The 24,390-nt window shown below is 44.0% G+C and overlaps 1 protein-coding gene across 10 annotated transcripts in view; it reads left to right on the forward strand.

Annotated features, from left to right (window-relative positions):
• Positions 1-24,390, forward strand: part of LOC139755028 (paired box protein Pax-2-A-like) — a 231,974-nt gene that overhangs the window by 40,131 nt on the left and 167,453 nt on the right. For 9 of the 10 annotated variants that reach the window (XM_071672971.1, XM_071672970.1, XM_071672979.1 and 6 more), the window contains exon 3: positions 21,279-21,305. The exons of the other annotated variant lie outside the window; for it this stretch is intronic. In XM_071672971.1, coding sequence (XP_071529072.1) covers positions 21,279-21,305 — 27 coding nt within the window. The remainder of the gene's footprint in view (positions 1-21,278; positions 21,306-24,390) is intronic. 10 annotated transcript variants of the gene reach the window in all.

The raw sequence follows: 24,390 nt of genomic DNA on the forward strand, positions 1-24,390 counted from the left end.
TGATGCTGTGTTGTGTGGGAAGTTGTGATGCTGTGTTGTGTGGGAAGTTGTGATGCTGTGTTGTGTGGGAGGCTATGTAAGGGAGTCTGGTGGCACTTTTACAGGGAAGGTTTTGACACCACGTCATCTTTTAGGAGGGTGTGAGTGTTGCGAGTAAAGCACTGACAGCGTGTTGAGAAAGGGTCTGACACCGCTATAGGGATGGTTATGACAACATGTCCTGGAGTAGGATCTGACGCTATGCTGTAGGTAGGGCGGTGACGTTGCTGTGCCAGGCTATAGCACTGTGGTGCAGAGAATGGTATCAAAGCGTATTCATCCATACGCCGATGATGTTCATGAGAAACACAGACTTGCTGAACGCTGAGAACTGAAGCCTATATCTCTCCAACCCCCACGGCCAGTGATAGGTATTGCGTAACCAAGCTTTTAATGTTACTGATTTTGTTACAAGAATTATTTCATTTTCGGTAAGAAAATAGTAACTAATACACTTCATCAGGAAGTGAGTGCATATTGTTCTTGGTGTCAGTTTTCTGTTAATCTTGCTAATCTACAGCGAGTGCACACCGAGTTTAACATCTTCCTTACTACTTGCTGGATGGATATTATGGCTTTAGATCCATCGACAACCAGAGCCATTAAGACCGTCAACGTCATTTTGTAACTAGGAAGCTTAAGTACCTTCTTCAGGTGTTAAGATAATTAGAAGACCATACACGCTCTCACTGCGTGTAAGTTCGTTGTGTATGTGTGAGCGTGTGTGATTACTGTTTGTGTGTTACGGGTAGAGAGTTTTACATTCGTGTTGTCCAGTTTCTTAACATTGCATATGTACCATGTATTTACTCTCATATGCGCGCGCGCGCGCGCGCGCGCACACACACACACACACACACACACACACACACACACACACATACACACACACTCCTGTATACCTCTGAGGTGTGTGTGTGTGTGTGTGTGTGTGTGTGTGTGGATAAAGATTTCCCAGGACTAAGCGTGACATGGCAATGACGGCCTGTCCGGCATAGGCTCTGCCCGTGTGTGACTGTCAGTGTAGGGAGACCCGTTCAGTGGTTATGTGTGTGTGTGTGTGTGTTGTGTAGGATGGAATAACTCCTTCAACTTTTCATGACTTCAATCCATCTTCTCGTTTTATTTTTATTTTTAGTTAAAAATTCGTAAGTTGAATACATGTATGTATTTTCGTTCCGTGTCCTTCAGAATTCATATCTAGACACTGAAATTTTATTCAGATGTTAAGTTCCTCTCGTTCTCTTCGGTATTTCCACTCTCTTCTCTTTCCCTCTTCGTCAACAGAGCCACTTGTTCCACCACCATCTCCACGCTTCCTCTCACAGCCGCAGACAACCCTCGTTTTCTGTCACAGAATTAAAACGGTCGACTCTACTAGTCGTTACCACCTAGGCAGAATCGCCCCCTTTTCCCTCTAACGTATCCTGCTAACGCCTTCTACTCATGTTATAAATCTTTTTAAATTTCAAGTCGTGAGTTGAGGCATTGTCACGTGCATATGATATGGGACATCCATATCCGCTGAAAATGATAGAGAGATGGGCGTCGTTTCCTCCCTGACTTGAAGAACTTCCTCAATTTAAGATAATTGTTTCCTCGGCGGACCACTGCAGGATGTCCAGTGTACCAAGTACTGCTGCTCGTGCGTCGTGCCCTGCCTGCCCACACTCGCCGCGACCGTTGCTTCCGGACATAGTGTGTGGAGGGTTCACTGAATTTCCCTTGGAGTGGACTATCCACCTCCCTTTAATTTCGCTTGTAGATCAGGTTTGAAGTTCTAGCTGTGTGTTGTGTCCTCCTCCTGCTTTTTCCTTTACCTTTTCATCTCTGCTGACTTGTGTATCAAGTGGTCCATTTTTGTAAGAATTCTCCTACTCACTGTTTTGATATCTTCTTTTTAAATCCTCACCAATCATATTTTCTGATATCTTTATATAAAGGGATACGAAAGAATTCCAACAGCAGCAGACAGCTGGGTCCTTTTGAGGTTGTTTGTGATGCTAGAAGATATTAAAAACTCTCATATTAGTGTGGTAATGTTAGAAAGCATAAGGATAATTGACAGGAAATAACCTGCAAATTGTCAATTTGACTAACGAGGTGCAAATAACGCGAGTCGTTGGCTTCATCTTCAATCTATCTACTCTTAGATTCATTCTCTCTCCCTCTCCTTCTTTTCTTCATGTTCTCTCCACTATCACACGTTTTCTTTACTGTCTTGTAAAGCTACGTTAATTTTACCCTCCAAGACTTGTCACACACCAATCCACACCGCTGACTGCCTCTTCCAGCCGTGTCTCTTGCACTGGTTTGATCCAGCAGCATGTTCTGACCAGGTCCTCTCTTTCCTTTTTCAGTTTCCCATTTGGTCGTGCCTCTTGCTTACGTCATATTCCCGTATACTTCTTCCAGCTGTGTACCATATCCGCGTCCTCTTCCAGACCGAATCACTTGCGTTTCTTCAATCTCTGCGTTCCTCCTCTTGCAGACTCTCCTTCCAATCTTATTCATCATGGGTACTTCGGCCACGTTCACTTGTATCTGTATCATCTGATCTACACCTTTTAGAGCCGCTTCGCTTCCAAGTTCTCTTTCACCTTTGTCCTCTGTTCATTTCCATTTTCAACCGTGTCTTCCGTTCGGTCCCTTCCGGCCTTGTCTATCGTTCGCATCCTCCGGCAGCCGCGTCATCCGTCTATACGTTCCAAGCATGCCTTCTCTCCGTTCATTTTTCCAGTAAGGTCTTGCATCAATACCTCTCCAGCCCTGTCTGTACTCTGTCACTGGCTCATTTCTGTCGTATCCCATGTCCTCCCATCTTTCTAACGGTATTCCAATGACCAGATCCTGCCAGCAACCCTCCTCCCCTCACAACCCACCCATTTCCTACACCTCCTGGGTCACGTCACCACAGTCACTTAATCTGAGGAAGTCTCAGAGGTACAGGACAAATATGGACTATTTCCGAGGGCCTCCTCACCTACCTCACCCTGATGATGGGGTCTTCCCTCCCACCCGCTGGTCGTAGCCTTCACGGAAAGCGGAACCCGGTTAGGCTTAAGACAGAACTGAGTAAGGGCGATTGAAAGGCAGTGGAAATGGTGATTAACTCGGGTACATTTCCTGCCTGAAAGTCTTTGATTATGAACTAGAGAAAAGTGGAAGACTTTTTCCAGGGACGTCTGTCTGCTCATGTCTCTTGTACTGACTGTTGATTTTTTGGATGAACGTATCACACGTTGCGATACTATTATTTCCTTACCGTAATGCTGGTAGTGTGAATAGTTTCTTCCCATTATAGACATCAAAATGCCGTTCTTTCATCATGTTATGGTTAATGTTTATCCAGGAGCCTGGTATCCGACATAAAATGTTCAACGACACAGCAATATCATAAACCCACTGTGACAAAGTCAAGTCGGAGGCGCGTTGAACACGCAGACAATGAGACTTCCCAAATGTTTTCGTCTTTAGTATTTGGATTTTTGTCTAACACCTGCAACCTTGTACTCGAGGCTGGCTGTTTGTTTAACGATCCTTGAAGATCATCGTAGCAAATATGGGAAGAATGCTTCCGTTTCTTTGCTACCTTGTTTCTCGTGTTGTCCACGTCAATTGAAAACAAAAATGGCCTAAGAATCTTAAAAACTTGTCACCATACCGCTCTGTAGCTCTGCAAAGCCTAGGGTGAGTAGTACAGGGAAGATTGAGCCATCGTCTGACCCACAGGCTCTTAATTTTTCTTTCATATGTCATATACAAAAACCTCATTGTCACCGAGCTGGGGCGGAGGTCGGTGAAAATCGTCCCTTCACCTTGAGCAGACATTCCTAATTTTGCCCGAATCCTAGTAACCCTTTGAAGCCATCCATTCACGATGATTGCTACTGTTAACTACGTTCATACACGTTGCTTTGTTAAGCCATTTACTGTTTGGTAAAATGTCCCGTAGCTCTGGGTGGTTTGATTATGATGGTGGTGGATGCATAAATGCGTGGGAATAATCGTATGCTTGTGATGATGTCGCAAAGAAAACAATTTAAGATTTCCTTCACGTTTCATTTGCATTTTTCATGGACAGACCTGACAACAGAAAATACATCGCCCGATACCACAAACCATATATCGACTTCAGCTCCCTCCACCAACGCTGTTCCACATCCTGACGTAGATTGTGTTAGAGACGATTCTAATCACAGAGCTGCTGACCCGCCTCTGGCACTCCCTTCCTGCCTTCCTTCCTTCCTTTTTTTTTTCTTCCTCCTTGTGAGTCCCTTTTCTTGTTCCTGCTTCTTTCTTCCTCTCCGATTTCTCCTGAGCCGCTGAGATCAAACCTCTGTTTTGCGGGAAACTTACAAAAGACAGAGACGAGTATAAAGAAAAAGAAACACAATAGTGCACAAGTGACCAAGGAACTTGGAGTGGCTGAACAGTTAACTGATTTACGAATGCGCAGCACACCTTCACAAAACCCGCGGAAAAAAAGAAGTCTTGTCATGAAACTGAATGCAGCAGAGACCATTAACACCAAGCCAAATTGCGCCAAATAATGGATATTTCTCATTGCCAGGATGAGGGTTACGGACGTAAGTACCTTTCAGTTATATTCATATAAAGACAGATTTGTGAAACAACCTCGTGGCTGGCAGAACATGTAGGTTTCCCAACACCTGCCGACGACAATGTGTACATCATCCTATTTACTTTTTACGTTTCTGTCGCTCATAGTTACCGTGAGTGCATAGCGCATCATTCTTCCGTCAGAAAAGATTAACTACTTTCACCTCTTCTCGTTCTCTTTCCCTCAGTATTTTTCTTTAGGTAAGATGAGACAAGATGGCTGTAGCCAATCGACTGAGTGTCATGCGACATCAGCGCTTGACATCAGGCCATGCACAACACATGGAGACGTTGCTCTTGGAGGGTTTCAGATCCGAAACAAGAATATTGGACTATATCGAGGCACTACTTGTTATCTAGTTTATTAGTACTTGCCTCTTTGAATTAGTCTTTCAAGACGTAGTCACTGAGGATAACATTTATTTTGAGATGAAAGAATTTGGTCTTTCAGCATAAATGCTATTACACGATTTGAAATTTGTTTGTTTCATGAAAAACATAGATTAAGATCTTCATTGTGTTCCGCAGAACAATCTAGTTACAGACCAATAGATTTCATGTTACCTCTCTCTCTCTCTCTCTCTCTCTCTCTCTCTCTCTCTCTCTCTCTCTCTCTCTCTCTCTCTCTCTCTCTCTCTCTCTCTAACCATCTGTTCTTGCCTGCTTTCTACAATGCCCTTGTTTCATGGGCCTTTGGCCATCTGTCTCTTTCTTCTCCATCTCCTTCTTGTCATACTTCATCCATTTTTCCACTCTTCACTCTCCTTACATTCTGCATCAGAGTCCACATACACTATACACTGTCCAGATACCCTGCCTTGCACTGCGTTATACCCTGCTTTGTCCTTCCTCTCCACCAGCACACCTCCATCCCCCTCATAAAATGATGGGATACAGAGTAGGTGCGTTGGTGTCGTTCAGCTCTCCTCCACCAGCGCCTCAGGCTGACCACCAGCAGTGTGGTGCAGGCTGGGAGGTGGCGGTGCTCTCGAGTTATCAGTAACTCATCTTGATCATGGACCAGACTTGTGTGTTCCCTCTGCGGCAGCCTCTTTTCTTCACCTCGCCCAGCCATTGTTCGTCTCGCTCCAATAGGCAGGAACATAATTTTACAGGTTTAGACCTTTGGAGGTAATACTACCATACATCATCTCCCAGGAAAATCCTGGAACAGTTATTGGTTATGCGGTACAAATTCCATTTCTGGAATCACTCTGAGGCCGTCATTATAGACAGGAAAAGATCCCGTATCTATCGTTGGTTTCCTTCTCTTAACACCAGCATTAATATGGTTCCTTGCTAAGTGTCCGTCACGAACCGGATAGTAGCTCAGCATTGCCACAAAGGTTAGGGAAGCACCAGGAAATGGTAAATTATCCCGCTAGCATCTCTTCCAGGAACCCAGGCTTGTTTGGGTTTCCATGGCTGACCACCGTATAAGTCGAGATCAAGAAAGATCTCTAAATATATGGAACGTGGATGACAGGAGAACCACTGGGGAAGGGAGTGGATCGCTTGGCTTCATCATGCTCTATATATATTATGCAGCGTGTTCGAGAAACACAAACTTGCCATTCTTCAAGATGGACCCTGCGAATTATATAAGGATGCAGCCATACTCATAAAGGATGTGTAATACTTACCTTACGAACGGTTCACTCCCGTGATGCATCAGCTGTAGAAAGTATCAAATTTCTATCCAGGATACTTCTGCCTCTCCTTCTGCCGCCTTTTAGAGCGACTGCTCCATCGACCAACAGTGTGAACCTTATTGGTTCTGGTCGGTTGTGCTTTTCAGTTGGAATGCCATCCATATTCAATCTCCGATCACTTGATAATAGCTGAACTACGCCTTTTTGTGTTACTTATATGCAAGCCAATATTTTCAGAAGACCATATATGTAGGGAGTTTATAACAGCAATACATAAAATGACGATATTGTAAGTCTCATGAGGCAGATAGAGACACCAAAGACCTCCCAGGCTACACTGAAGGATCGGATACTCCAACCAACTATACTTCGAAGCTTCGATCCACACGTCTCTTTTAATGGAGTCGGTAAGTGTAGCGTAGGAATGTATTATTTTCACTTAGTCGCCACATGTGGACATCTTTGTTCGGAAAGATTGGATCAATAACCACATCAATTTGGTCTAAAATTCGATCTTTTTTTACCTTGAATTTTGGAGTATGCCTTTATAAGTTGATAAAATGGGAATGTTCGGTTTCGATTACTTTTTGATCATAAGTATTCCTAAAGGATTCTTTGAGGATATCACAAACCGTTGGAGCGATGCTATCACAGACCGTTGGAGAAAGGATTGCTACACACTCTTGGAACAAGGATATCGCACAGGGTTGGAGCGAATATACCACAAACCGTTAGAACAAGGCTCCCACAAGCTATCGGAAAGAGTATATAACAACCGTCAGGACAAGGAATACCTGATGGGAGAGATACAAACAAGAACTCTGTTGCAGTCAGTAAGTTTGAGGTTGGGTAATGGACCTGTGTGAGTGATTTTCGAGGCTGTTTACTACCTGATGTCATCCTTGGAGCCTGGAATAGTTTTGATAATTATTTATAGATTTTAATGTGGCCAATGATAGGATCATGTAATCTGAAAAGCTGAAAGATTGATATGTATATATATATATATATATATATATATATATATATATATATATATATATATATATATATATATTTTATTTATTTATTTATTTATTTTGCTTTGCCGCTGTCTCCCGCGTTAGCGAGGTAGCGCAAGGAAACAGACGAAAGAATGGCCCATATATATATATATATATATATATATATATATATATATATATATATATATATATGAATATATAATGAGCTTTTTTTTGTATTATTGGTATAATCTCCATTCGAGAATAGTATGAGTATAAAACATCGTCTCCTCTTCCAGATGTTCAATACGCTTATCGTATGCAATTGGCAAATTTCTCTCATTGAGTCTAAAAAATCCCTGAAAATTGTTAATTTTCATCGCATGACAATTTCTATTATGCATATCAAGGAAAATATAGCTTCTGGATAATACATCATTAAGGATCATGTATAACTCAGTTACATTTATTTTGCTCTCTGACATCATCACTTCCTGTACATTTTTTCTTCTTTTCGTATCGATCATAATAATAAATTTTGCCACAACTAAGATTTAAAAATTACATACGAATTATTAAAGTTCTCGGAATTACTATTCTCACCAGCATGTTGCACTACTGCAGTCATTATATTTAGTATGGCCTTGGTCTTATCTCATGGTTGAGGTCCAGGGAAGCATTGCAACCCCAGCTGACGCTAGAACACCTGGTCTTCCTTCAGGCTGTACAACACTTGAATCAACGTTCCCACTGACGTATTTAAACAGCCTTGAAATACGCATGTTAGACGAGAGACGTTTCCATAAGTTGTCACAACCAGTGCAGTGATAAACAACATTGATAATGGAGGACCTCGGGCGGGAGTCTCAAAGCTTGGGGGAGGTTCTTCGCCGGATTGATAAGTCGCCACGGCCGGTGTGGTGATAGACGGTACGTTAATGTTCGTGGCTTCGCATGTGGTCTCCTGATAGTGGAATATCTAAATGCAAATCTTGGCGCTGCAACGAGTCGGAGGTCCTCCCGGGTGAAGGCTGCCTCGTCTGGTGGCCAGGGGAGCTCCGGCAGGCTAAAACCCACTGTAATACACAATAATTGGCTATCAAGTCGATTCCTATCACGACCTCTCTTCATCAGCGCCAGCATCGCCAGCCGATCTTGATACAGTGTAAGGTACGGTATCTCTCTGTTGTGGATTCCAAGCGTACCTGCCACCTGAGTGAGTGAGTGAGAGGATAGGTGCTTCATGTAAGGAGCTGAAGGAGAGAAAAAAAGATATGTAAAGAGGAGTTTATTAGATAGCTTCGCATGCCTATTATATCCAGTTTGTATCCTATTCATTTTATAGATATTTTTCATAACACTTTATAAGTACAGTGACTCCACAGAGATACTAAGATTTCTCGTAGCGACGGCATCATGCGAGCATCCGAGATAAGGCATCGTGCGGTTTTGCAACATTCCTTCTTGTTCTATCATATGACAACTATTGTAAGATATCCTCACATTAAGTCGACTAAGTACGTGAATTGCTTTCTTAAGGCGACGTTACCGGGTAGTTTAGATAGTGTAACAAGGTTACAACAAACATTATAAGTATATTCATTTTATCATACGTATACATGTATCTGTTGGTAAAAGGTTCCCTTGTCGTTCCTGGAAGATATTACAACAGCCTATGAAACACACACTGTCCTCTGCGTAAGCTACATATTAACTGAGAGATGAGTGGGCTTTCCTTTTTAGAGACCTTTCTTAGTCATGTCATCTCTTGTGGTACATGACTTAGGTATTTGTCTACTGGGCCTCCGCCTTTGATAATCCCCATTTCTTTGGAAATTCTTCATAATGGCCATTGGTCAACCCTCTGGGGACCTTCTTGAGCTACAACCTCAGCTTGTGGAGTACTGTCCTTAGCTACGCTACACCTTAGTTAGTTAGTCTCCCTTCCTCTGCAAGACTGTGTGGTTCCTGCCAGCCGTAAATGTCGAATGAAAATCTTGACCGCCACTCTGTCCACTCATCCCAAGGGGACTAAACCCAGTTGTTCGGCTTTTGTCTTGTGGTTGTTGCTCCTCCTCCTGTTATTAGTGCTGGTTTACTATTGCTAGTGCTGTTACTAGTATATGCTACAGGCGCAGGTGTTGTTTCTTGTGACATGTAAGCAGCTGTAAGCCTCCAAATGTTACGGGTCACATCCACTACACGTTGAGTGGTTGGTTGTTTGGTTATTTGGGCTTTAGGACTATCAACTGCCAAGGTTATTTAGACCATCAAATTAAAGTTACAACCACTGGACGAAAAATCTGTAACTCCTTCTTCACATGTTAAAAATAATTTCAAATCGCATAATACTGTCACTAAGTACATGGCCCCGAGTGTTTCTAAAACGGATGCTACTGCTAGCAATATCTTGAAGGTTCTGCTAACGCAGGTACTGTCACTGATGTTACTGATGACAGTAGTTGCAGTGGCTGCCAATGCAACTGCTGCTGTTAGTGGTGCTGCACGTAACAACCCCCTGAAGGCGTTCCTAACACCACTACTGCTGCTGGTGGGAATACTAGTTGCAAGTGTTGCAAACACTATTGCTGCTGCTGCTGCTGCTGCTATTCTGACTAATACTGTAAACACTAGTTGCAGATGTGATAAGGTCTGATCGTAATAAGGCAGCAAGGCGTGATATGGGAGTGTCTCCTACTGTTACGTGGGATGGTTCGTCCACGCTAATTATGGAGGAGCTCTGACCATTTTAGGTGAAGTAACACATCATGCTCGAGTCCGTCTGTTGAGGCGTCATATCGTCGCTGTTAACCTGCACGAGATATATTGTTAGATCATATTTTTCTTTGTTAGCTGAGATGGCACGGGTAACTGAGGCCCTAATCAAGGCCAAACCATTAACGATGTATATATATATAAACCCAGCCTGAGCAAGGTAACCATTTTAACGACCAGCCCCCGGGGATATGAACAGTATAGGGTTGACTGTGGACTGCATGGCGCAACCAGGATTCGAACCTATGAGCTCGACCCTGGACGGCCCTTGAAAGCGTCAAGGTCTGGAACGCTGACCGCTGCACCACGGAAGTCCATAATTAAAAGAATGAAGAGATTATTTCCTAGATGGATGGCAAATGAAGCTATCATAATATAAAGTAAGAACTTGCCGTATTATTTTGAATATACTGAAAATTCAGAATGACATTTTTATCGACTATTAGACCTTAGATTTCATACTTTTGAAGTTGAAAGCTGCATTATTCACTTCATACTGAATTTCCATAAAAAAAATAAGCATTACTTTTGGACAGAGACAGCCCAAACTGCCCTAAAGCAGAGACTGCGTTAGTTGAAGTCAAGAGCTTGTGTCAGGAGATGATGTCAGGGAGTAAAGGTAGCATTGGCTGGTGAGCATAATCCCCCGTGGCGTCGACAGGGTTTCGTCTTCTGATACATCGCCTCGTGTTACTCCTCATACCCGCCAAAGCTCTTTCCTCCGTGGCCGCGTTAGCTTCGTCCTTGTGGAATTTTTCAACTTGTATACGAACAAAATAGCATCCCAAGAAAGATCCTGAGGTGTGCGTGCTGTTCACGATGAGGTACAGCTCGCACAAGATAGATCAGCTTTCTCTGAGCCACTTGTGAGACCCTGGTTCTCATAAAACATTAAATCTCAGAGAATATCATAACGGGAAGGAAATCGGACGCATGGGATTAACTGTCTTACGTGGAGACTTTTCTGACTTGGATGTATTGGTTGCGCAATAAACACACACGGCTGCGACTGAAGTGAACACGAAAACAAGTTGATCAGTATTGAGGTATATGGTTTATACGGTCCGAAATTTTGAAGGAAATACATAAGAGGTATCCGCTTCACCCACATCTATTGGACTCTCGGGCGTGTCAGCTTCTTTTTAAGGCCGTGTCGCACCTGGCCAACACGCAGCCACCTTCACGTGCCAGCCACATCACGCAACACCCACCCAGTCCGTCATCACGACTTCCCTCAGCAATACACCATTGGCTAACACGTAATGATATTACCAGCTGCACACTTACATGGTAGTCTATCATCAGGTAGCAACGTTTAATCATCTAATGCAAAACTGTTGTATATGAACACGAGAATATCGCCTGCCAGTCTAAAGATGATATGTAGTAGATGTTGAATACGTTTTCCACCTTCTGTGCTGTGCTAGATTGGATCACACCCTGCCAAGGTTATCTCTCACTTCTCTGCTGTAAGAAGATGATCGGTCATAAGGTTAATGAGGGGACCATAACGTGGTGTTAGCGAGGATATGTTAACCTGGGGTTGACCAATCAAGGCGTGTGTGTGTGTGTGTGGTTAGCGGGTGACCCGCGTCGGTCGTTTTGACGGATAGACCACCCGTGATGATGGTACGGTGATGAGCAATTGGGGGAGCGGTCATGACACGGATCACTTCTCGACCATTAACCTCACAGTCTGGTGAAAAAACTTCCCTTGAAATGAAATTGGATGATTTCTTGATCTTTCGTGTTACATCTTGACTGCAACCCGGAAGGTTTCAGTTGACAATGGCAGGTTCGTACACTCAGATATGCAGATGTGTGAGTAAGCAGTATCTTAGTGGCGGGTTTGCCCTGAAAAAAGGTGGCAGGCACGCCTGGCCAGAATCTCTCATGTGATACTCCAGAGGGATGAACAAACTTCATCCTCGCTATCTCTGGAGCCAACTTTTTCGCTGAATTCGACAGCTCCATTAGTTACACCGTGATGATTGGGTGAACACATTCTACTACACCAGTGACTGCCAGAAATGTGGCAAGGAAGAAATCTCGAATATTCGACGTGAAATAAAACCTCTCTCTCTCTCTCTCTCTCTCTCTCTCTCTCTCTCTCTCTCTCTCTCTCTCTCTCTCTCTCTCTCTCTCTCTCTACCCCCAAGCAAGAAGTTGATATCACTGGGCTGTAACCAGAGGGCTCGGGGTCTCGCACGAGGTCATCACAGCATGGAATTAGAACACAGCAGTAAACAACGAGTGTATTACCGTGTCTCGACGCTGGAATGCATCTGAATCATCATAGTCGATCAGTGCACACGCTCCTCCTTGTCAGGATTCGAACCAAAGACCATTATGAAAAAAAAAAAAAAGAGTTTTGTTTGTGCATGAACATTTGCAATATGTTAAATCGATACGCAGTGTGGTCACATCTGTACTGTTATTTGAATATCGGCACATTTCCGCCGCGCGTCGTATGTACGTGTTTTGCGTTGTATTGAGAAGTTATGTAACGTGTGCAAGAGGAAGTGGAAAGTCCTGTGAATGGATCTAGTGCTGAGTGTTACACAAACTAAAGGTGTTCTTGCCGTCGTTGCTCTTGGCCGCAGCTGCGGCACCAGTCGGGCTTGATATAAGAAGTTACTGACTAACGGTATTGTCAAGATTATGGACGTGATGCTGCACCCCAGAATAAGGTGAAATGATATGCAATAGACAGAGCACTTTTCTCTGGCGTCTTGTCATCGTACCTTCACGCACACGCGCACGAACAAACTTTGACATTCGACCACAAATATTCGTCTGGTGGGTGAGTGAACGATGCACGGTGTTGCATCTCTGAAATACATTCATGGCATTGTGCTGCGTCATAATGCAAGCGGGGTCTGATTGTGGCGAGTGTGTCTGTGGAAGGTTAGAGCTGAGAGGAAGCCGTGGTGATGGCATGTTTCCATATGAGGGACTTACATACGTGTTATCTTTTAACTCCATCGATCACTCTAAAGGGACAGATAAGCTTATGGATCATTAGAGTATAGATGAAGAACATGAGGAAATGTTTCGCTGAAGGATCGAAGTATAGGGAGCTGTTATAAGAGTCGAAGTTCTGCTAAGTGACCCATATATTCCCAATTTTGACATTCTTCTCTCGATGTCTCATCGCTGATCATTATAGTAACAGGCAACTGATGTACACACTACAACCTCCCAACACATTTATAAGGAAAATTACCTTTTCCTACCGACAACTCTATTTTGATGCTGTAACCGGGTTTGAGTCATTTACAAGAATGAGCAACCATCGCCTTTGTCCCAGAGGTCTTAAGATACACGACATAGGACACACGTACTGAGAGATCCCTTATAGAAGCATCGTATGAAAGACGAGGATGGATCGGACCTCCTTTTGACTCTTCATGATTCCCCTTTGCCTTAGAAAAAACAAACTGGTCCTATAAAGTAATGGCCAGAGGTCTCTCTCTCTCTCTCTCTCTCTCTCTCTCTCTCTCTCTCTCTCTCTCTCTCTCTCTCTCTCTTATACCTCATACCGAGTAAGGCTGTAGATCCCGGCTGCATGGTTTTGATGGCTGGTGATTTTAGATAGGGATTTTATGTGATTTTGATGGCTTCTTGGATGCAGAAGTAATTGACAGTATAATGGTCCAGTGATTTATCAGGCTTTATAGACTGAAGTTTAGCATTTCTCTCACTGCCGTAATGGTATGTTGGGCCAACTCTTAACTGATGGCGCCGTCGCTCATCCCATTCACAAACAAGAAACAAGGAAGGAAGGAGGGGGGGGGTGGTTATTGATTTCTACTCGGCCTCTCTCTCTCTCTCTCTCTCTCTCTCTCTCTCTCTCTCTCTCTCTCTCTCTCTCTCTCTCTCTCTCTCTCAAACCCGGAATCATACCAGCAAAATTTCATTTTGTCATCAAAGCATCCGACGAGGACTGAGGAGAATGAGAGAGAGAGAGAGAGAGAGAGAGAGAGAGAGAGAGAGAGAGAGAGAGAGAGAGAGAGGAAGAAGAAAAAACCCCGTGCATTGTGTTGCAAAACAATGCTCTCATTGCAGGTTCCTCGTTCGTCCCCAGACTTCCGTCACCACAGTGAAACAGTCGGGCAGACGGATAGTCAGAGGCTCTGTGAGACAGTCACTACTCGAGCAGACAGACAGGCAAATATGGTTGTGGGGATACAGGTGTGACGACAGTCGGTCTGTCCGTAGAGAGAGAGAGAGAGAGAGAGAGAGAGAGAGAGAGAGAGAGAGAGAGAGGCTAAAAAGGGGACAGGTAAGGTGATCCTGGGGGTTGTGGGAGAGAGAGAGAGAGAGAGAGAAGCCAAAGAGAGAGGGGAAAGAGAATGATCAAAAAGAGAAGGATGAATCGACTCTTTACTGGATGAATTTTTCATTGCGTTCCTTCCTCCTGTTTTAGCGTATGTCAGGTAAAGAATAACTGATAAACTAGTATCACAAAAAGTGTCTTATCGTTAGCAACGTTATTGTATTACATTGATGATGACGGTAGTTGACATGACTCGCGTGATGATAATGATTCTAAACAAAATGATAGTGATTAAAGAGAATGATGTTAATGATCATGAAAATGATATAGAGATGATAATGATAAAGAGAATGATTACTGACATCGAATAGACGGAAAATACAAAAGCAAATGAAATGGAATGAGATAGATTGATAATGATAGCATTTGATGGCAATGAGAATATTGCCATTATTGTTATTACCATCTCCGTTATCACCACTGTTATCTTTATTGTAAGTTCTATTATTGATTGATATTCATTATTATCAATAGTACTGTTAGTGTTAGTAGTAGTAGCTTTGTAAGTAGCAGTAGAAAATGGTTACTGTTCACACGAGATCTCCTTCATTTGTGTTTGTGTGATACATGCAATGAACAATGAGAGGTTCTCGTGAGGGAGTCTTAAAGAAGAGGAAGGTATGGGCTGGTTACATGCAGGGCGTAGCAGTCCAGAACGGATGGGCGGCGGCCGTCACCACCACAGGTGGGGGGAGCAGGAGGAAGGCTGAAAAGAGGTCGGTCCAGGACAATTATATCTACCAGACCTCAGGAAGAAGTCTGTATAGGAGGGTAGAGCGAGGAGCGGCATGGTCTCAAGCCTTCTGCTTTACTTTCCAGTCCTCCTTCATGTAGCTTAGGAGTGTTTGATCCTATTATTTTCCTCTTGTATATGAAATGCTCCAAGACCATAAAGTCTTTTGTTTGTGTGTCTTTCCTTCCCATGCACTCCATGCAGTGTGTTGTTAGCCACTCTACCTTCTGCTCTTTAGAAAACACACTAGAGCAATAGAGAAGGACTGTGTAGGGAAACATGAGTCTCGAGGATTTGTACTGAGTGATTTATCTCCTAGGCTACAGGAGGGAAGCATGAGATTGAGAGCTGTAGAAGGGCTTTAGATTTCTTTAGGACCCCTGCATGTAAAGGACCTCCAAAAATGGAGGTCGTGCATATATGGGCACTTGTTTCACAGTGCCTACAGGTCGTGGCTAACTCGGTACGGTGTGTAGCAACGACATTCTGACCAGTCACACATCATCGCCCTCTGGCACGGTACAGCTGGACACGCCTCCACGGATACCACAGCGACGACTGTGTCATTAGCCAAAAATCTTTCGTCATCCTTCATTTGGTTTCATCTGAGCGTGGCGATGTAAATGAAGCATGTGAACGAAACTGATCGAGAAAATTAGGAGAGGAAATGGCTTCCGCATGTATCATCACAATGGAGGAAGGGGAGGAGGGACGAGGAGGAGACAGTATTCAAGAGGGCGTTGGAGAGAGAGAGAGAGAGAGAGAGAGAGAGAGAGAGAGAGAGAGAGAGAGAGAGAGAGAGAGAGAGAGAGAGAGAGAGAGACGTACACGATGTTCTGGTGTTACTGTTGCCTCTGTGCCTGGTATGCGTTCAATTCTGTAATTGTCCTGTACCTCACCTCTGACCTGTTTCTGTGTTGTTCCTCATTTGTAGTATATTGCTTCTCTATCATGTGTTTTATATATATACAGTGTAGAACAATACATTTGTCTTTCTTTAGATATAGTTGTCACACAGTCGGTGCCGCGATAGACTGAAGTCCGTGTTACCCCCAGCAAGCTGAGGTTGGGGCATAAGACAACACTAGGTGACTTGAAGCTGTCTTTTAACTTGCGTGTGGCTAAGGTAGCCGGACGCCCCTCTCACGGTATGAATTCGACAAGTGGCTTAGAGACATTCGTCTTTATATATATATATATATATATATATATATATATATATATATATATATATATATATATATATATATATATATATATACATACTGGTGTTACTGGACGCCGCCCACAAGTGGTAATACGGACAGTAAGAACTCGCTTTCGACGAGGCTTTTTCATCATCATTGGATGAAGCAAATTGGCACAGCGACTTCGAGGACTCTCTTACCCTGTAGGAGCCCACCTTATCCTGCTCCCTCGTTGAACGCAGCATGATAGCTACAGAAGCTGCATGAAAGGCTCCTTGTTGAATGAATATAACATAATTTGATGATAACGACAACAGTAATATCTTCAACAGTCACAGATTCACAGCGTCTCTGAGACACCAGCAAACCCACACTTCAGATCCAACGGGAGTAAAAAAAAAAATCGGTTTAACACGGCGTTTCTGCCACGTCTACATGTCTTTACTAGTAGTCCATAGGATGAGTTTGCAGACTCGACGTGAAGAAAACGAAAACATGAACTGTTTGATTTCACTTGGAAGTATGTTCGTTGATGTATTTAATAGTTTGTGGAGTTTTAAAAGACATTCCTACTCTGTGTACGCCTCAACCACAGAAAGAAACATTAGATAAAGGCTTAATGACCAAGGCAGCGATATCCTCCCGCGGAGAAGAACCAGAGGGGGCTGGTGAGGAAGATGGAATACAGTTATCGATAGCAAGATTCCGCCGTCCATTAAGACCCATTTCTTCGACACCTCCCTGTGCGCATTCAAGAACGATCTTGGCATTACACCCGTTGTTGTCAGGAACACCTTTCGCTATCTGGTGGCTAAGGCGGCTGTCAAAAGCACCAGCAGAGGCAGCTAAAGTAATTTGGCTTAGGCATCCCACTAGGCTGTGAAACAGTAGTCCATGGTGCGCTAACCTGCTTTCGTAACCGCGCTCAAGAGAAAGTCATGGGCAAATTAGAATTCTAAAAACCTTTTAACCCAGTGACAAGAGACACTGTCATTAGATAAGGTCGTCAACATTTTTTACCCTCCTTTCTCCTTGTTCATGCGTGCTACATCGCATTATCGACTCTGATCTTTGGTGTGCATGAGCTCGAGTAAGCTAGAGTGGTCCAGGGATGTGACGCCCTTACCCCACTTTTATTTTGCTTCGTCTCCAAATCAGGAGGAGATAGCAAGTCTAGTGAGCTGAACACCTAAATCTTGAATGGGGATTTCTTGTAGGAACTATTAACTCCCAGTCTGCTCATCTCGCTTTTTTATGAAAGAGTTTGGGTATTCTCAGTGTCTCTCCCACAACACCCCAGCATACAAGACCATCACCTTCACCCTACATCTCGTTTATATCTTATCCGCACTGTTACCTGGAGCTTCAAATATTGACCCAGAAAACAGCATTCTGATCGGTGTGGTCTTGGTTCCAGGATCGCCTGTAGCATTATATAGAAACGATAAAACACTTGTAAAGTATGGAAGACAGAACCAGTGCGAAAGACGCCCGTGACACCTTTTCCCTTCGTAATAAGTGTTTCACCACTCCGAGATTAACCTGCTTCCTTAAAAGCTTCACCGTCTTTCAACTGGGAGATTCAGGGAATATGACAAGACGCTGAAGTATACGTGTGAAAAGACCTTGAACCTACGTATAAATATTCCTAATGGGCGCAAGCAATCCTCCCTCCCCTCCTTCGAAAGACTGGGTAGTGTTGGTATGTAACCTGCCTCCCAGGTTACTATTTTAGCTTTCTTGTTTTTCACTGCAGTCCCCAGGGATACAGTGTCTGATATGCTTCGAGAAGCCTTACAGAGCTGTAAAGGTGTATACAATCCCGGATTCATCTTTACAGTTAGGATTTAAGATAATCTTGTGGGTGATGTACCTAGACTCGCTTTTTCGTGGACGAAGTGTAGAAAGCATGGCCAAGACAATGCTAAACCATACTTCAGCTCCGTTGGACCAAACATCTTCCATGCAGGACCAAACTAATGCTCGCAAAGTGAAGGTTCCCTTTCAAGCTGTAAAGGTCCCATACTTTGATTATCCTTTTACTTGCTGTCCCAAACTCTTCCCGTGGCACTCGTCTTAGACCTCAAACTCTTGTTCAAAATGGTACAGCTTTCCTTCTTGTCGCCCCTGTCTTCTTGAAATACCTGTGTATCGGCTGTAGATAACTGGCTGACCACTGTTGGTGATATGTACTGAGATGTATGAGTTCTCTTGATCGTTACGCCACTCAGAGATAACAGACTCATTTCAAGAAGTCTTCCTATGAAAAGAGAACCCCAGCTCCTGAGGCCTAATGGAAATGACACGCAGCCTAATGGTAAAATATCTTGTACCTGTAAGCATGTTTGGATACGACAAAGGCAAGCAAAATACGAGACCTTGGAATCGCAACTCCTCTTTGTTCCATTTGGGTTATGAATGCTCTTCAGTTGCTGCATAACCTTGATTCCTAGCTACTTGAGGCAGTTAAGGTCAATAGAGCAGCCAGCTTCCTATGTCAGCGCCTCAGCATTGCTATTTAAAGAGGGAATGCAAGTTGCGTTTTTGGTTCTCCCCCTCTCTCTGAGGAACCGGGTGAAGTTATCAGTATGTGACTTAAATTCTTTTCATTTTGAAGACTTCTCATTAACTGTAGTCATTAGTAATGAATATAAAGCAAAAAGAAAACGGGAGACGTGACAGAAAGAAAATATTTGTCCCAGATATTTTCTTGGAGGGAATGGGTCTTTTACAACATATCCAGACGTAACATCCTTATATATAATCATCCACATATCAGTAAATTTCATAGGTGAATTAACAACAGCTACGAGGAACCCGGATCTGTATGAGCTATAGTGACTTGCATGAATGCGGTGCACATAATAGAAATGAAGATACTGTCTTTCTTAGGAATTACTCCGAAGTTTACTTCCTGTTTGACGAAAATTTTTAGTCTCCAGGGAACAAGATCGTGGCCATGCATGACCATGAGACCGACACTGAGGGAAGGTCACCCGCTCTAAAGACGAGCTGAGTCACCCCCTAGCCAATATCATATGAGAGAATGATAGAAAAAATAACAACATGATTGTGAATATTGAAGTAGCAGATGTGAGAAGAGGGAGGAAGGCGGCAGCCTCGTTAACAGCAGGAGGGAAATGTGCAAATGTAACAGCAGCGAGGGAGAGGCAGCAACTGTACAACAGCAGAGAAGGGACGTTAACAGCCACATAAGGAAGAACATTAACAGCTGATCAGCATATGGATAGCAATAACTCGACGGGAGAGAAAGGAAAAGAACAGCCCCAGCAGAAGCAGAAGAACAGCTTGAGCAGGAGAGAAGGGAGCTCAAGAACAGCTACATGAGCAACAGGTATGACAATAACAGGAAGAAGAACTTCAGGTGGGAGGCGTCATGCACGGACGGTTCAAATAGGTTATGTAGCCATTCCAGGCAGGCCGACCACAGCTTCCAGCCGGTCGCCCGCCCTAACGGCATTCATATATATATGCTCGTTAATCTTCTGCTCCTGTCTGTTTCTAGATGTCTACCAGAATATATATATGTGAGCGACTAGTATCCGGCTCTATGTGATTCTGTGGTCAATAAATAATCTAATCTAATCTAATCTAATCTCCTGACTTAAGAGATATATTCAGTGTGTAAGTAACACTCTAGTATAATCCCTTAGGGACAATCACAACATGGATCTACTAAAGTCACCCATTGATTCCACACTGCCGGTATGGAAGAAAAGGGAAAAGACAAAGACAACAAAAAAAGCTGCCTGGGCACGAAAGAAAGAGGAGTCAGGCTGGGCCGTGTGGGCGGCTCTGCAGTACAAGCAGGGTCTGGACCGCGACGGATCCTGTTGGTCTGGACGTTACTAAAACCTCATCTAGATTTGTGGAGTTCCGGAGCCTCTTGTCACAGTGGAGCTTCTATCTTGGTGGCTAGTTTTATGTGTGGATTAGGTCTAGATTGTTACTGTGTTCACTGGAGGACGTTCCAACCGCTATGAGACCCCTAAAGTAAGGGTGTTTATGTGATGGTAAAACACAACTCTGACGTTAATGATCTTTAAAAAAAAGAACGCTCGAAAATGATCGTGAGGGGAAACCGTTGCTCATTATCTTCACGGCAGCCACAACCTCCTCCTCCTCCTCCTCTGCCTTCTATCCCATCCTGAGTCTCCTTCCACCTTTCACATCATAACCTCCTCTCGTTTAGCCATTCTTGTTTTCCTTCCTCGACTTTTTTCTCATTTTTTCCTGCCATGTAATTACTTTTCTTGCTGCTACTCCTTTTCGTATGACGCTTCCTGATCCACCTTTTCTGCCCCTGCGCCTCCTCCTCCTCCTCCTCCTCCTCCTCCTCCTCCTCCTCCTCCTCCCTCTTCCTTTTTTTTCCCCTCCTGTCTTGGTAGAACAAATCTGACGGTGACGACGGGTTTGGGTAGCTTTCGGGGCCTCGAAAACACGTAGCCCCGTAAAAACGTTGGGTTCCACGCTGCAGTCACTCGGCCCGGAACAAAAACGCTGCAGTCTCCAGCCGACAGATCACAAACATGTTCAGTTTCCTGTTGGCCTCTGCTGGGGACCAGGAGGTGGGAGTTCGTACGGGAAACTGGGAACCATGAGATACCTAGTAAAAGGATGTGGGTTAATTCCTAGAGGGACTGAAATGTGACGATCATATGAGGACTGTAACAGCTAGGAGGACGGGATATAGAATTTCGAGTCTTCCATGAAATTATTGTTTTGAATTGGTTGATGTATTGTCATTTATTCCCATTTGTTTTTCATTGTTATCATGTGATCATACTCATTCTGTCAGTTGCAAGGCTCTTCATTGCCAAAGAATCACAAATGATAGCAGGCTTGTTAGTTTGTTTGTTGTGTATTGTCACCCAGGTGGCCTTATTTGATAATGCTTCTCATCAGAATTGTCTTTCTTCCTATCAGATTACTCGAGTGGTCAGCAGGAACAAGGTATGGATACACTTTATCTTGTCTTATCGTAAAATGGGAGAAGGTTTTAGGTTAGTAGAAGGATATTGAATATAGGTGAAATACAGATGAATGAATGACAGAAGTGGGGAGAGAGAGAGAGAGAGAGAGAGAGAGAGAGACTAACAACGAAGGAGAGAGAGAGAGAGTGAGTTCATTGACAGGGAGAGAAAGAGAACAGTTACATGACTCAACAGTGTAGGAAGCAACTCTGACCCAATTTGTATCCTCACAAAGATGCTCAGTTAAAAACCGTGAGACCAGAGACCTTCTCTTATACTTTTAATGCTTCGTTATTTTGCCGGGAGGAGGATTGCCCGTGTCGTGTGTCCGTGTAATTTCCCTGCTAATAAGACCCACAGGAAGTTGACCGTTTGATGGTGGTACCGGACGCTGCCGTTAGTAGCGACCCACCAGATAAGCCCCGCTGCCACTGTGTCGTGAGACTTGTACTTGATAGTAGGGAATGCAGCGCCTAAGGTGTCCGCTTAGTGAAAACAGGTCTTTCATTAATACATAAACGAAGACAGTTCCTTCATTAATGCAGGTACAGACTGATACACGAAGAGATACAGACACACACACAAACACGCCACAAGCACATACGAATATGTGCAGATAGATAGATACACATACTCCACACACACGAATATGAGAGAGATGACTCCGCTAATCGTAATAAGTAGTCATGTGTAAATTACGTAGAACATTTACGTGTCCTGTTGTTGATCATACAGCATTTTCCCCATTTGATCACCGCAAGACATTTGTGACGGAGCACACAGCTCCTCCTCACTCTACCGCTTCATCATCTTCCTTCTTACTGTCATTCGCATTTCCTTTTTTCTTCAGGTCAACATGGTTATCCAACTCAGTTTTATCATTTACTGCCACCCATCGTTCCCTTTCGTATTTCTCTTCCTTTAATCCCTCTCTCTCTCTCTCTTCTTCTTCTGCTTCTCCTCTTCCGTTATCTTTCCCTATTATCTCACAAAACGTGCTGCAAGGCCACGGGTATGGAGATGCAGGAGCTAATATTTTCACCGTAGTCTGTTCGGTACACAAGTAGACGGGTCGCATCTATGGGCTATAGTGTGGAAAGGAATCGTCCATTTTGCTACTCCTCTTTGCCTGTCTGGGGAGAGCGTCCTACAAGCTTGCCTGCCTGCAGAAAGGATTACATGACTGCGGGAGAGTGAGGGCAACATGCGTACGTATTTGTGTATGTACAGTAGATGTGCGTGTGAGGCGGGTAAGGGGAAGCACGAGTACGTGTGGATGTGCGTGGAATATTTGTGTGTGTGTGTGTGTGTGTGTGTGTGTGTGTGTGTGTGTGTGTGTGTGAGTGTGTGTGCGCGCGCGCACAGGCTGTATTGTCATGGTCATTCTGGCTTGTGAGTCATGTGATGTCGTCACACTCGTGTGTGTCTGGACGAGATGGGATTACGTCATTTAGAGACTGGAGAACAAAATGATCATCCTTGTTTTCATTTTATGTCCATGAATGTATAATGCGTCGGCAAATGGAAGGACAGACCACCAGCACGCCTGCACGTGAGGTGTTCTACCCGTGCTAGTGTGTGTGTGTGTGTGGCGGTGGGTGGATGGGAGGCAGCTCGGCGTTACATCACTCTTGCACAAGTTCAGGTAAATGCCTCCACCTCCTCACCTGGTCGGTGAGGTTGGTGGTACAGAGCTTGTCTCCTGCTGCTGACTCCTAACGATCATGATCGCTGGTGTAGACGATAGTGATCATGATGATGACTGCCACACTTCCCTTCTTCATCCCCTTCCCTCTCAATTATTCTCTTCTTATGACCTTCTATCTTTATCTGATCTCCTCTTTCTTATCATCACGTCCCTCATATACTTATCATTCTTTTAATCTTCCTCCGGCTTCCCCGTCCTCTATTTCGCCATCTCTCACACCTTGCGTGAGGGACTGGAACAATATTTGAACATGTCTGTGCTGAAGAAGAATGATGAATTGATTCAAACGACCTTTTTACACTGAACAATATATGACATTGTTTAATTACCCACGCACACGTCACACACACACACACACACTACAATACCAGCCCACACCTGTGTGAAATACATAAAGGATTCTGCAGGGATCACTGAGTCCAGACGTTAGAGTAATCCAGATAAACAGAGAGAGGACCGAGAGAGTGATGAGAGGAGCTAACGTTACAGTCTTCAGGTATCGAGACACTTTCGAGTCAACGACACCCAAGGTACACGAGCGATGCTGACAGATACACCGAAACCTCGTTACAGCAACACTATAACCCCGACCTACCTCACCACCCTCGCTAGGAGTAGGTTCTTCAATTATTGCAGCCATTTCCAAGGCTGTGCGTATCCCCTCAGTTGGATTACTCGCTGGAGCAATGTGAGCCAGAAAGATGAACCGTTTGTCAAGGTTTCGCCATAATCGGAAACTTGCCAGCTCTCAGGCGGGGGAGTAATGGTCCACTGTTGTCAGCGTGTGCCTGATGGAATGTGTGTGTGTGTGTGTGTGTGTGTGTGTGTGTGTGTGTGTGTTTTCTACGTCCGAGGAAGCATTTTGTTTTATTATATGTTTACTTTGTAATGTATAACTATGTACATGCACAGTGTCTATTCGTGTTCCTACCTTTCCTCAGCTTCTGTGCTTTTCAAAGTTTTATTTTTCAAACTCGTGAATTCCATCATTGCTTGCAGCCAGGGTTCATAGTTTTCTCGATGCCTGTGTGTGCGTTTTAGTGAGTTAATGTTGAGGCGAGCATATTTACAGTGAACAGGCAGATGTAAGCTCAGAGCGGAGTGTCAGCGGTTCGTGAGGGCGGCTGTGTTGTACAGCGAACAGGCAGGAGTAAGCACAGGGCGGAGTGCTGGTGGTCAGTGATCGCGGCTGTATATACAGTAGTCAGGCAGATGTCAGCACAGGGAGGAGGAGCACCAGACAGAGCTGCAGCCGTCGGTGTTGCTGCAAGTAACATGGATAATCCAGTCAGACATTATAACATGCTGGCAGTTGTGTATATACCTAGGTCTAGTCATAAGCACGATAGTCACATAT

This window comes from Panulirus ornatus, chromosome 18, assembly GCF_036320965.1.
Source record: "Panulirus ornatus isolate Po-2019 chromosome 18, ASM3632096v1, whole genome shotgun sequence".
Classification (NCBI taxonomy): Eukaryota; Metazoa; Arthropoda; class Malacostraca; order Decapoda; family Palinuridae; genus Panulirus; species Panulirus ornatus.